This window comes from Eschrichtius robustus, chromosome 3 (assembly GCF_028021215.1).
Source record: "Eschrichtius robustus isolate mEscRob2 chromosome 3, mEscRob2.pri, whole genome shotgun sequence".
In the NCBI taxonomy this organism is placed as follows: domain Eukaryota; kingdom Metazoa; phylum Chordata; class Mammalia; order Artiodactyla; family Eschrichtiidae; genus Eschrichtius; species Eschrichtius robustus.
The window spans coordinates 115769249-115784430 of record NC_090826.1 but is presented as its reverse complement, the minus strand read 5'-3'; the positions used below and the strand labels follow the sequence as shown (position 1 = coordinate 115784430).

The following is a 15182-nucleotide window of genomic DNA, read 5'->3' as shown; positions in this document are numbered from 1 at the left end:
TTTTCTAACTCATATAAAAGGAATATTAGACAAGTATAACTTATGTTCTCATCTTTCCTAGCTGGGAGACCTTGCATGTGTCACTTAACATTTCTGAACCTTGATTTCTTTATTTATAAAATAGGGTAATATCACCATCATATCTGGTTCTATGTTATTACTATTAAAATAGATAATAGATCTGAAAATGCAATATAAACCACCATGTTCTATATGGATATAAGTTATTAAAATGTTCTTTCTAGTGGTGGCTGCTAAGGTATTGGATGTTGATGATAAAAATATTAATAGTAAAAGGAAGTCAAGATGATCAGTGAAATTACTGAGTATTTCTAGACCATAAGAAGTATTGTACTTGGCAACAAGTTAAGGTAGGGAGTTACAGGAATCAGAAAACACACAAATAAAAAATCAGACCCTTAACTAATTTCTACTCTATTGAAGGACATGGAACCTACAGAAATTAATCTTAAGTGAAAATTTAAAGCAATTAATGGGCAACTGCATATCCATATCTATATATACACACACAGACACATATATGTACATACACACATTCTACATAAGAAGATACTTCACGCTCTGATTCTATTTTACTTAATTTTCAAACTGCAAAGAGTTTTGTTATTTTATTTTATGATTTTAAAATCTTTGTAAAATCTTCAGTTGATACATAATATTATGAAAATAATATGGCATTATTTATAGGTTTTCATGTCCTTCTTGGGTAGGGGCAATATTAGTTTTCTCTGTGTTTAGTCTATTTTAGTGTATAGATTGCTGAAATGAATACAGAGAAGGTGTAATGGTGTAATACCTTTGTAATCTCCTTCCATTTGGGTCAATTTTCTCCTCTTTAACTCCTATGTTTGGAGATGAAAACTGATTTTCATATCTGTATAACATAAATCTCTTTGAAAGTACAATCTGCTGACCCAAACTATATGATGTATTTTATTTCATTTTTTTGTTATAAATTTATTTATTTATTTATTTTTGGCTGCGCTGGGTCTTCGTTGCTGTGCACGGGCTTTCTCTAGTTGCGGCGAGTGGGGGCTACTCTTTGTTGCGGTGCACGAGTTTCTCATTGTGGTGACTTCTCTTGTTGTGGAGCACGGGTTCTAGGTGCATGGGCTTCAGTGGTTGTGGCTCGCAGGCTCTAGAGTACAGGCTCAGTAGTTGCAGCACATGGGCTTAGTTGCTCTGCAGCATGTGGGATCTTCCCGGACCAGGGCTCAAACCCGTGTCCCCTGCATTGACAGGGAGTTTCTTAACCACCGAGCCAACAGGGAAGTCCCTATGTGATGTACTTTAAATCTAAAACTTTTCTATTACCTACTGTTTGGGACAATCCATGCTATTTCTCTCATTTAGAAATTCAAAGTCATTCAGAGCATATGAATAACTCCAAAGAGTATTGCATGGATAAGGATACAGGTTAGAGGGTAGGAAATGGGTTTAAGCGGGGGATTCAGGCATGAGATGAGCCCAGAACAAGGTTTAGAAGGAAGGTAGGATGAGAACTCATTATATGCAAAGAGACATCAAAGAAGTGTGGTCTGCAGAAGATCAGAGGAGAGAAAGAAGAAATGCTTATCCCACAAATGATATTTTTTATTCAATCAATTATCCATTCATTCATTTAACATTTATTTGTGCATGTTTACTATGTACCAAGTAGACTTGGAACACAGACGTCAGAACAAGAAATCATGAAATCTTATCATTGAAATCTACCCTTGCCACTTTTGGAATCTTATAGCTAATATAATCCTAGAAGTCATCCAACTTCATTTGTAAGTGTTGGAAGAAAAAGAGAAAATGCTAGGATCAGGGCTTGTACCTTGAACTTGCATGTCCATCCATCTGATCACATGGTCTCCATTGGTTTTAGTTCTGCCCTCTTAGAGTGTTGGCCCTGAAAATACTTGAAGACCGTCATTTTTATTAGCCTCAGTCTTCTTTTCTGCTGACGAGCTTTATCAGAAAAGGTGGAGGTGTCTTTTTTTTTCCCTCTATAGGCCGAAGATCTATTCATGGAATTTGCACACAAGGCTTCAGCTTTCAACAACTGGTGTGAGAATGCTGAGGAGGATCTGTCAGAGCCTGTGCGCTGTGTCTCACTGGATGCAATTCGGCAGCTGCAGAAGGACCATGAGGGCTTTTTGGCCTCCTTGGCAAGGGCCCAAGGAGACTTCAACTACTTGCTAGAGCTAGACCAGCAGATTAAGGCCTTAAATGTGTCCTCTAGCCCCTATACCTGGTTAACAGTGGAGGTGCTGGAAAGGATCTGGAATCACCTATCTGACATCACCAAGGTAGGTTGGGGCAGAGCAGAGAGTTCCTCTAGCTATAGTGAGCATGCTCACTTGATATATTATCCAAGTTTGGGGACTTTTGAGAAAGAAAGGAACACTATTAATAATTATATTGGGACAGCAGTCATGCACCGAGACAATCTAAGAAAAAATTTGGAAATATGTTCAAAACAGGCATAGCCCTATGCCCTATAGGTTAGAGTCTCAAGCATCTGGGTGTTGAGTGGTGATTCAAGGAAGCAAGCACGAGCTCCAGGAGATGGCTCTAAAAATAGGTTATGAGAAGTCCATGAGGCTTGTATATATCTTTACAGTGTATATACTCCAAGGCATTCTCTATTTTATACACATCTCCAAAAGTGCCTTTTTAATGTGTTTGTGTTTAATTTTTGTCTGTCTATAGTAATGCTCATTACGGAAGCTATGGAAAGTATTTTAAAATTTTACAAAGAAAAATTTCACTATAAAATCACCAGTTTCATTTGGCAACTCATTATCTTTTCCTTTAAAGCTACTTTTATGTTCATTTAAATGAAATTTCAACTGGAAAAAAATTGAGTTGAGGAAAGATTTGCTTTTGTTACTAGTTTATTTGTTACTGGGCTTGGTAACACCTGTGAGTAGTTATGGGAAGTTGCATAAGCTTCTTTCACATTTCTGAGATGAGAAGAGGTGGGCTGGAAGAAAAGTGAGCACACAGGCAATAGTATTGGAAGATAGGTGAGATTTGGAAGAAGGAAAATGTGCAGGTGAGCCTCAGAAACAGTTATTTTATTGCAAAGAAAGGTCTGCAATGTGCACATTACTATCTGTGATTTGGGGTTTTAGGAAAGAGAGCAGGAGCTGGAAAAGGAAGAGGCAAGACAGGTCAAGAACTTTGAGATGTGCCAAGAATTTGAACAGAATGTCAGTGCCTTCCTTGATTGGATCGTGCAGACCAGGTGTGCTGTGATACCCCCAAACTCATGATCCCTATGCTATACTTTCCATTTACTATAGGGATGAAATACATAACTATGGGAAGGAAGGGGAACTCTTACAGTATTTATGCTGTCCGAAAATCACCATATCCTGTCTGTGCTTTGTATTTGGAATCGACTGTACTCTAAATCAATCATTGCAAAATTGAGAAATGAGAATTTCATCTCGTTGCCCATTCTGTATTCTCTCCTTGATACTCTCACTTTTTTTCCCTCTTGCCTATAATTACAGTCTAAAAATAATAACAGTCCTTTATGTTTGCCTTCCCCTTGTACTTTACAAAGTATTTCTATGATCCATTATCTCAACTTTCAGAGCAACCTTGAAAAGTGTACAGAGCTGATCCTATTACCACTGTTTCCAAATGTGGAAAGAAGTTCAATAGATAACGTGACTTGATCAAGGTCACATATGTATTTATTGGCACAACCAGAGCAGAGTACACTGTGAATACTTCATAGGAAATTATTATGTTGCTTGACTACTAAAACTGTGAAGAGAATCAAGTGAGATAATATATACTAATTGCTTTTATTAAATGCAAAATGTTCTATACATGAGAATAACATTTGTCACATCTTCTGGGGCAAATGACCTGGAAAAGAGGAAACTTAGAAGGTATAATAAATGAGTAAATGGTCAAAGTTGGTAAACTGTATTCAGCAGGTGGGTCAGCATTGTGGAGTTAAAGTGTTGGTTTAGACAATCCATGCTACTGTTCCTACAAACACATTGACAAGGATAAATCAGACAATGAACAAAAAGAAATTCTGTATCATGGCTAAATAAAACATCTGACAGAAAGCAGAGGATACACAGCTCACCCTCCTCTGCCTCTGGTTTTGTTCCCTCCTCCCCTGGCAGCAGGTGCCCAACACTGAGCATATCACCTGACACCTGAGCCCTTCATCCTAAAGTAAAGAGATGCACAGAAGGCTCTGAGCTTCTCAGTGTGGGGGACACTTTGGGGACAGTGGGTGGAACAGGTTCATACTTTCTAGGTACAAAGAATTTAGAATGTATCATAAATCTGAAGAAAGAAGATCATTTCAGTAAACCATGTTAACATGTGATTTCACTTTTCTCTCTTCTGATTCCTGTTCTGGACCTCCATATCCAGGGATTATTTTCTGGATGGGTCAGTATTTTATGTTATCATGTTTGTTTTGTCGTATCATTCGAAATAATTAGTTAAGGAGGCCTTAGTACTAAAGCGTCTTCATCCCATTTCAATCTGATGGTCCCTAAGTAAAATGTGGGGTAAGAAAGAGAAGCAAAGTGTATATCATTCTGACCCTACACCCCACTAGGTGAAGTCTTGCCTACATTAGGTTAAGGTATATATCCAAGAATAATAACTAGGAGGGAAGTATGGAAGCTTTCTCGTAGGCAGAGAAGAACTGGGACAGCCTTACTTTCCTTTTCATTTGTTGCCAATAAACAGAGAGGGTTTGGTCTTGTGAAAATTTGGCATTGTGAAAATTCATTTCAGAAAGGCCATATAACTTGGAAGAACTATAGAAGTGTAGGGGTTTTGAGTTGGTCTGTTTCTGTAAAATACTGACCTCTGATATTATAAATAATGTTTTCCTCTGGTTCTTAACTAGATCTTTGCTGAAAGAAACAGGAACTCTGGAATCCCAGCTGGAAGCAAATAAAGTAAGTAATGTTCATTCATTAGCTCTAAACATTGCTGGAATTACAAAAAGTGCAAGAAAAACTACGCAAAGGAAGCTGGTGATTCTTTTAGGTAAGTCCCCTGGCCCAAAAGTCAAAAGCCTAAGGCTCTGGTGTCAACCCTGCCAACAATTTGCATTCTAACCTTTGGCCACCACTTCATGGACCTGGATGCCAGTTTGCTTAAATCTCAACTTCAATTTCTGTATCTATACAATGGAGTCAATAATAGCTACATTATAGACTTACTCTAATGATTAAGTAAGGGAACAAATGCAAAAGTTCCTGGCCTACAACTTGTAACATTGAAAAATTTCTGTTATTATTAGATGTGGTAAGAAAATAAATTTGAATCTAGATTATCTCTTAATAATTGAGTGAAGCAGTGGGCTACACCTCCTAGAGAAATGGAAATAAAATCAAAAATAAACAAATGGGACCTAATGAAACTTAAAAGCTTTTGCACAGCAAAGGAAACCATAAACAAGACGAAAAGACAACCCTCAGAATGGGAAAAAATATTTGCAAATGAAGCAACTGACAAAGGATTAATCCCCAAAATATACAGGCAACTCATGCAGCTCAATATCAAAAGAACAAACAACCCAATCCAAAAATGGGCAGAAGACCTAAATAGACATTTCTCCAAAGAAGATATACAGATTGCCAACAAACACATGAAAGAATGCTCAACATCATTAATCATTAGAGAAATGCAAACCAAAACTACAATGAGATATCATCTCACACCAGTCAGAATGGTCATCATCAAAAAATCTACAAACAAGAAATGCTGGAGAGGGTGTGGAGAAAAGGGAACCCTCTTGCACTGTTGGTGGGAATGTAAATTGATACAGCCACTATGGAGAACAGTATGGAGGTTCCTTATAAAACTACAAATAGAACTACCATACGACCCAGCAATCCCACTACTGGGCATATACCCTGAGAAAACCATAATTCAAGAGTCATGTACCAAAATGCTCATTGCAGCTCTATTTACAATAGCCAGGACGTGGAAGCAACCCAAGTGTCCATCAACAGATGAATGGATAAAGAAGATGTGGTACATATATACAATGGAATATTACTCAGCCATAAAGAGGAATGAAACTGAGTTATTTGTAGTGAGGTGGATGGACCTAGAGACTGTCATACAGAGTGAAGTAAGTCAGAAAGAGAAAAACAAATACTGTATGCTAACACATATATATGGAATCTAAAAAAAAAAAAAAAAGAAAGAAAATGGTCAGAAGAACCTAGGGGCAAGATGGGAATAAAGATACAGACCTACTAGAGAATGGACTTGAGGATATGGGGAGGGGGAAGGGTAAGCTGAGACAAAGTGAGAGAGTGGCATGGACATATGTACACTACCAAACGTAAAATAGATAGCTAGTGGGAAACAGCCGCATAGAGCAGGAAGATCAGCTTGGTGCTTTGTGGCCACCTAGAGGGGTGGGATACGGAGGGTGGGAGGGAGGGAGATGCAAGAGGGAAGAGATATGGGAACATATGTATATGTATAACTGATTCACTTTGTTATAAAGCAGAAATTGACGCACCATTGTAAAACAATTATACTCTAATAAAGATGTTTAAAAAATAAAATAAAATGGCAAGAAAAAAAAAAAGAAAGCAGTAGGCTAGAACAGTGTTTTTAACCTTAACCTTATTTTCTTTCCCCCCACCACCAGAAGAAAAATTTAACTAATTATATCTAATTTATCCCTAATGAGAGAACTTAATGCTAAAAAGATGTTGTCAGACAGGATTGATTTTTGGAGGGCCACAAACCATTGTAATATCTAATATGTTTTCACAACTACCCCCCTCATCACAACCAATTCACTCCTCTCCTCTTTAGGAAAAGACATTCCCATGTTCAGAAAACATGACCTAAATGCAGATGTTTGGCATATAATATGCCTGAATGACAGAAGAGTCTTGTGGAAGTCTGTCCAAGCCAATGAAGGAGACTGAAGTGTGAACACTGGGAAGTTTAAGTGGACCTCAGAGCTCAACCACAATCAATAGTGCAAATAATTCATGATGCAGATCACTAGGAGCATGGATCCTGGAAATCCTACCCTTCTTTATCTGCAGTATATAACTGTTAACACTTAAATTTATATACTACAGATTACCAGAATGATAGAAGTCATATCAGTTAACCTTTCTGCCACTTTATAAATGAGGAATACAAATATAAGTGAGGTGGTTTTCCTGAGTAGTTCATTTTTTACAGAGGACAGGAAAACTCCTGAAGATAATTGAAAAGGAACAATGAAGGGAAGTCTAAATTTATCAGCTTCTTACCTTCTGTATCATCCCTAGGTTTGGATCTCATACGCTGGGTGACTGCCTCTCTTTGTCTTTTTCCAGAGGAAGCAGAAGGAGATCCAGGCAATGAAGCGTAAGCTGACCAAGATTGAGGACCTGGGGGAAAATTTAGAAGAGGCTCTGGTCCTGGACATTAAATACAGCACCATTGGGCTGGCTCAGCAATGGGACCAGCTCTACCAGCTTGGGATGAGAAGACAACACAGTCTGGAACAACAGATCCAAGCCAGGTATTGAGAACCTACAGCCAGGGCTGGGCAAGGGTGTGGGTGGTGTTAGGTATTAGAAACTTAGCTCCAAGAGCTAAAGTTTGGGGTACTGTATACAGGAGTTGCTTCAGTGATAGTACATTCACTATCCCCAGAACCGATATTCTCTCTCTTTACTGACCCACAGAATGACTATTTCTCTTTTTATAGGAGGCTATTATAAACTGGGGCACAGTGGTCCCATCTCCCTGTGTCTACTCACCATCCATTTCTCTGAGTCTATTCACCATCTTATATGACCTCTTCAGAAAGCGTTCCCTTTTGTAAAATTCCCACCGAAATGTCTAGAATGAAATAAATATTCAAAGTATAGAGCAGAAGAGAAAATTTCATTTTTTTTCTAAATAAATTAATTATATCAGAGCAGCCTTAGTTCTCCATAGCTATTTTGGCAGCATTAGTTATCTGGATCAGAGATTGGCAAACTTTTTCTGTAAAGATCTTGATAATAAATATCGTACAATTTGTGAGACATATAGCCTCTGGTTGAACTACTCAACACTGCTGTTGTGAAGAGAAAACGTCTATTGATAATTCATAAATGAATGAGCATGGACATGTTCCAATAAAATTTTATTTATGGACACTGAAATTTGAACTTCTCATAATTTTTAATGTTTAAGGAAACAGACTTCTTCTTTTGATTATTTTTAATCATGTAAAAACCATTCTCAGTTCATTGACTATACAAAAGTGAGTGACCGACTGGATTTGGCCCATGGACCATAGTTTGCCAACCCCTGAACTAGATCACTTGACTAGCATAATAGTCACTAAAATTCCTCTCTTATTCTTATGGCATGTCTTTTTTATTTCTCTGTTTATTTCATGGGTTAATTTTTGTTTTTCCTTTCAGAGACATCACTGGTCTGAGTAAAGAGACACTACAGGAGTTTGAAACAGCCTTCAGGTGAGTATAACTTCAGAGTTGATTGGTTCTTTGTTTTCCAGACAATCAGAATGAATTTCCAAGTAACTATTTTTTTTTTTTCCCCTCAATGTGGTTTAGTAGGATCTTAATTGAAGATCTAGATATGTTATTTAGCTTCAAGTCTTGGCTTTTAGTATGTCTATGAGATTCCTTGATTTTAGGAAATACATTTATTTTATGTTCAACATTTTATTCATTTCCCTCCATCCATTAGGTTTTAAAAAAAAGTGTGAAAACACAGGCAAGCTCTCCACTCAACTGATAACCTTATGAAATGTTACTAAAGCCCCAACTAGTACAACAAGAACTATTCTTTTCTTTTTTAATCTGATTCCTATTGAACTTGATAAAATGTTTTTATTCTTTAGGCACTTCGATGAGAATTTGACAGGTCGCTTAAGTCACAAAGATTTCCGGTCCTGCCTGAGAGGGCTCAATTACTACTTGCCCATGGTGGAGGAAGGTGAACCTGAGCCCAAGTTTGAGAAATTCCTGGATGCTGTTGATCCAGGGAGGTAGGAGGAAGACCAAGGGCCAGACCATAGCAGGGAATGAGGCTTGGGGAGGGGGGGACAAGCACAGAAAGTAAAATTATCCATAAAATATGAAATTAATTCATCTTGAGAGTAGGAATATACAGACCACCATAAATGAATTGAGCAGCTTTTGGTGCCCTTTTAGGATTAGCTCAGAAGTTCATGGCACTAACTCCAACTCAGGCACCAGCTCTGCAATTTGTTCAATTCCTGGTTTATGTTTGATCTATGAATTTCAGCTGGTTCTGAGAAAGGAACTTGAGAGAATAATTCCTTCCCTTGTGTAAGATCTTAATGAGATATGGATTATTCAAAGGCCAGCTCCTGCAGATGGGGTTGTTGTGTGCTTGTGAGGGTGGAACAGAGTCATAGAGGGATTATGTTACTATTAAGGACCAATTCTTTCTTATACCAAGGACCAAAGAAGATCAGAAATAGAGGTCTTCAACTCAACTTGAAGAGCTTGAGATACTTAGAGACTGGTGTTAGTGGAAAATCCCCAAATTCTACTTAGAGAGTCAGGCTGACTGACCCATGTGGAAACAGAGGCTAGAACTTAGGAAACGGTTTATTTGGTTGTAAGGGCATGAGGATGTGGGTCAAATAGAGATCCTAGCCCATAGTCTCAGAGAGCTGAGATGGGAAAAGCACTTGGAGAATCCAGCTTCTCTCTGTCTGAGACACTGAGTAGGATGAGAAAGGGATCTGCCTTCCTCTTTGTCTTAAGAGGGGACAATTCCTGATCTATTTCTCCAACAGAAAGGGCTATATCTCACAAACCGACTATACCGACTTCCTGATCGACAAGGAGTCAGAGAACATCAAGTCCAACGATGAACTAGAGGATGCTTTCCAAGCCCTGGCAGAGGGCAAGGCCTATATTACCAAAGAGGACATGAAGCAGGTCAGATTCCAGTTTGCATCCACTCTCATTACACTCTCATTATAATCTACATTTTGTTCATCTCGGTATTGGCTGCCTACTTACCATAGGCAACCACATTCCCCTCCCCCACTTTTTCTCAGATAGTATTATGCACTGGATATCATTTGCTTTGCTCACTCATGTTGTCTTGACACAACTCAAAAACCTACAGTCAATCTCTAATGACTATCAATGTCAATCCCAAACATGCTACTTGGCTTTTAAGGTTATTTATTTATCCTGTTTATTTAATAAGTCAAATTTAGAGAATGGTGTAGATAGTGCAGCCAGAGTGAGATGGGACTCTTTGGATAAGAACTAAGTTGAAGAGATGAGTTGGTCTTATTCATTAGAAATTATAGATTTCTTTCTATAAGAAAAGCACGTGATAGGACCAGGGCTGGTTTCTTCTTCCAAAGTCTCTCCACTTCCTGAGTTTAGGGCATATTAGAAGCCCCAAAGAGCCAGCTATTTTTAATTCTTATTACTGTATTTCTTTTTTTTTTTTTTTTTTTTTTATGTTTCAGGCCCTAACCCCAGAACAAGTGTCATTCTGTGCCTCACATATGCAGCAATACATGGACCCACGGGGCCGAAGCCAGCCTGCTGGCTATGATTATGTTGGCTTCATCAATTCCTACTTTGGCAAGTGATAAGCAGCTTTTCCTGGGTCAGAGAATCTTGGTGTTGTGGGAAGTATTGGGAGATGAAGGAGACAGGCAAGTACAGAGAGTGGAAAGATAGTCGTGCGTGTGTGTGTGTGTGTTTTACATTTATTGCAGGACCTGAAAAAATTCTCGAGCTTGGGAGATAAAGGCATTAACAAAATTGGAGGAGGGGAGGCCATGGGTTTATTTTACATGCAACGAGTCACTGCTGAGGGGTATTAAACAAGGTCTCTATTTTTCGTTTGTTGGGTTCTACCTATCCTTATTATTTTGGGTTTTTTTTTCTGATTATAGAATAAAGTATTTCCTTTAAAAAAACATTTTTTGAAGTTCTTTTTGATAGAGCAATATGAAGTAAAATGTTCCTGACTCAATTGGGTTTCTATATTTCTGAGAATTGTACTGTAAATATAGGCAGCTAATTACACTGTAAATAAGTGCTTGGATACAGTAGATATATAAGATGCAAGATAACTTACAAACAATGTTTCTTGAGCTTGAAATGTGTTTAAATTCTTACATTTGAAAATGGAGATATTTGATATTCTGGGAAACCCCAATATTTTAGTCTATGAAATGGAATCACACAGAGAAGACCAGCACAACACACATTTTCTTCTCAATCTGTCCATTTTTCATACTTCCCCATTAGAGTGAATGTTATTACTCTCAGAACAGCAAAATATGAGCATGGCAGGTCTTCTTTTTGTCCTGTATGTCCCTGAATTTTCTCCAAAATTTTAATGTGATAAAAAGAATCCTTGTTTTGATTTACTTATATCTCCTATTAGTGTTAAGAGTCAGTAGAATTTTTATAGAATTAAGGAAAAAAACAAATGACCCAATTTTATTCCTATTTATGGCTGAGTAATATTCCTTTATATATATATGTACCACATCTTCTTTATTCATTCATCTTTCGATGGACGTTTAGGTTGCTTCCACGGAGTGAAGTAAGTCAGAAAGAGAAAAACAAAGATTGTATATTAACGCATATATGTGGAATCTAGAAAAATGGTACAGATGAACCTATTTGCAGGGCAGGAATAGAGACACAGACGTAGAGAACGGACATGTGGACACAGAGGGGGAAGGGGAGGGTGGGATGAATTGGGAGATTAGGTTTGACATAAATACACTACCATGTGTAAAATAGATAGCTAGTGGGAACCTGCTGTATAGCACAGGGAGCTCGGCTCGGTGCTCTGTGGTGACCTAGATGAGTGGGATGTGGGGGAAGGAAATCCAAGAGAGAGGGGATATAGGTATATATATAGCTGATTCACTCCACTGTGCAGCAGAAACTAACACAACATTGGAAAGCAATTATACTCTAATAAAAAAAAAAAATAGCTCAAAAAGAAAAAAGAAAAGAAAAGAAAAGAAAAGAAACAAGAGGTGGTGCTGTTTCCAAATAATTTCCAGACCAGGTTTGATCTGAACAGGTTTGAATGCTGACATTCTGTTCTGACTTGTCAAAATTTATGGTGTCATTTGCTTGTGAGAAGACTTAGTTCATTTCTTTGCTCAGTATGAAACTGCCTAGCTGTTTTTGTATCCTGCACGAACAGTCTCCACCTCCCAATCCATGTATATTGCCACTTGGTTACCATTTCAAGTCTCAATCCCATTCTTTGTATAGAAATTAGTCCTTGCTAAGGGACAAATCCTGTCACAAGGAGCCATTTAAAGAAATTTTGGTTAAAACTATAAAGCTGTCTTTGCTGCTAATAATGTATAAGTGTTTGTACTGATTTTTACTTAAACAATTGGGTGCTATGAAATATGACAATAAAAAAAGTATTTCAAAAAATGTTCATAAATGTCTAAATTGTGTTACCAAATTATGAGTTACCAAATATGATTACAGTTGAAAATATTCATAACCCAGTAAGCCATCAAAATTCAGCATCATTTAATATCACACTGCCCGAATATGGAAAATCTAAAAAATGTATGTTTGTAATAACCAAAGGCAAAGGTGACTATGGTTCCATTCTTCTCCTGAACCCTGCCAAGTATCTGTAAGTCCTAAATCAGATTATTAGGCATGTGGTGAGTCTTTAAGGCAAAGGACCATTAGTACCATCTCATAAAAAGAGATTAATAATGTAGAGGCTAAAGAAGATAGTATTTATCTAAAGAATCAACAAAAATGCCCTAAGAAGATGGTACTGTTAGAGTTACATACAGCATCTTCTGAAATCAAATTCTGACCACCCATACACTCAAGCAAAAAATGGTAATATGGGAATTATCATACATAACTTAATTGGGGACTATAAATATTCAATTTATAATATTATAACAATTAGAACTTGTATCAAATTTTCCTCTTGATCTCAGGGTTAAGTTCCTCATATTTCATAGTGATCTTTTCTTGACGTTCTGTTTACTTACTTTGAACTGGAATCCCTGCTGCTTCTTGGTAACTCTCTTCTTTACAATTTATAGAGGGGAGCCTGCCTCTGAGACCCAGCCCTGTGGCTACATTCTTGATTTTTCTTTTATGATTCCTACTGCTTGGTTGGGATTCAAAAACTATTCCACTCTTAACAGAACTCTCCCTTTTACATTTTATGGGCTTCCCTGATGCCAAACATTTGCCTGGAAGCCATCTGATTCTTTTTTCCTATAGCCTGATCCATTTCCCAGTATCTACTCTTCTCAGGTCTCTGGATCTAGGTCCATCTTCCTACATTCTCCAGTCAGACACTGTGCCAGGTAACAGCACTTTACTCTTCTTTAGATGGTTATATCATGAAATATAAGGTGCTGGACACTGCCGGCGCTGGCTTCTGCCAGCATGAACTAGGTAACAAATATGTCAAGCTAAAGTGATACTGCCTAGAAACTCCAAATAATAAAATATGGTCGGGCTTCCCTGGTGGCGCAGTGGTTAAGAATCTGTCTGCCAATGCAGGGGACACGGATTCGAGCCCTGGTCTGGGAAGATCCCACATGCCGCGGAGCAACTAGGCCTGTGAGCCACAACTACTGAGCCTGCACGTCTGGAGCTTGTGCTCCACAACAAGAGAGGCCGCAATAGTGAGAGGCCCGCGCACCGCGATGAAGAGTGGCCCCCGCTTGCCGTAACAAGAGAAAGCCCTTGCACAGAAACGAAAACCCAAAACAGCCAGAAATAAATAAATAAATAAATAAATAAATAAAGGAATTTCTTTAAAAAAAATAAAATAAAATATGGTCATATAGGGTGTTTCATGTATGGCAGACTCTATTATAAAGATTTTATCTTAATCATCACAAAAAGGCCTACAAAATAGATACTGTTAAAATTTCATTTTGCCATTGAGAATGGAGGCACAGAAATGTTAATAAACTTCCTCTAGGTCACACATATAAAAAGTGGCAAAGCTAGGCTTTAAACTCAGGAAATCTGACTCCAGAGCTTTATGGAATTAATTGGCTCTTTAAAGAACCATGAGTTGGGCATATGTGGTCATGTTCACATCAGAGGAACCTCTGCTTTGCTATGTGTATATGTGTGTATATAACTGGGAGGAGGATTTGTTCTTTTTAATCACATGGCCATATTCGCAATCCAAGGAGGGAATTTGAATCACCTAGGCACATTTTGTAAACTATTTCTGCCTGTCACCCCAGATCAATTGTGTCAAGGTCTATTGAGATGGCTTCCAGGAACATATACTGAAAGACCCCTCATGTGATTTTTATACCCTTTCATACTTAAGACTACCACATTTGGAAGGTAGATTGACCTTTGAGTATTACATAGCAATTTTTAGAACATCTTTACCCATCATTGCTGAGTGTGCATTTAGGGAATGTTATGCTAGATGAACTGAATACGTTTTGGAAATGAATTTGCTCAAATACCTCAATGCAATGAGGAGATTACTTCCAGACCTAGTGAAAAGGAACCTAGAGTACATGGCTTTTCTCCCCTAACCCAAGTCCTTTCTGCCATTTAACTAAATCTCCTACTTCTCTACAACCTATTCTCTTCTCTTGGACTCGCTTTCTTCCTGCCAAATTTGATTTCCACCGAAATCTCCCTAGAGGATGTGTTTCTTCCCTGAGAGCATGGAAAAATATGGATTCCTATCTGAAAAAACATTCCCCCAATGTAAGTTCTTTCCTCTCTCTTAAGTCTTGTCCCACTTCTAACTCACTGAAGAATCACACGAATCTGACATTTTCAAAATCTCTTATGTTTCAATTTCTTTCAGTTTCCAATACCTCTATCCTTGTTCAGGTCTTTTTGCCTTTCTTTAAATGATGGCAATGGATTTCTTACTGATCTTCTTGCCTCTGTTTTCTGCTTGGTGAGATTTATCATCCTCTCTGCTGCTGGATTAATCTTCCTAAATCACTTCCCAGATTCAACTCCACTCTCTGCTCAAAGGTATACTGTGTCCTACCTTCCACTGCCACAAGCATCAAGTCTGAAGCAAGGTATTCACAATGCTCTCCTCAAAGAAATCTTAACCCAAGTTAACTTCACCCATCATTTGTGAGACATTTTTGTCCCTCTGGACAACTCACCACACTC

At 38.0% G+C, this 15182-nt stretch overlaps 1 protein-coding gene across 4 annotated transcripts in view; it reads left to right on the top strand.

Moving 5' to 3' along the window:
- SPTA1 (spectrin alpha, erythrocytic 1) overlaps window positions 1–10633 on the top strand; it is a 64277-nt gene extending 53644 nt beyond the window's left edge. For 3 of the 4 annotated variants that reach the window (XM_068538279.1, XM_068538278.1, XM_068538277.1), the window contains exons 43-51: window positions 2022–2318; window positions 3147–3259; window positions 4420–4437; window positions 4907–4958; window positions 7362–7549; window positions 8445–8498; window positions 8888–9034; window positions 9815–9959; window positions 10508–10633. In XM_068538279.1, coding sequence (XP_068394380.1) covers window positions 2022–2318; window positions 3147–3259; window positions 4420–4437; window positions 4907–4958; window positions 7362–7549; window positions 8445–8498; window positions 8888–9034; window positions 9815–9959; window positions 10508–10633 — 1140 coding nt within the window. Of the gene's footprint in view, window positions 1–2021; window positions 2319–3146; window positions 3260–4391; window positions 4438–4906; window positions 4959–7361; window positions 7550–8444; window positions 8499–8887; window positions 9035–9814; window positions 9960–10507 lie in introns of all 4 variants that reach the window. The other variant, XM_068538280.1, reaches the window with a different exon arrangement.
- Window positions 10634–15182: the final 4549 nt, after the last annotated feature.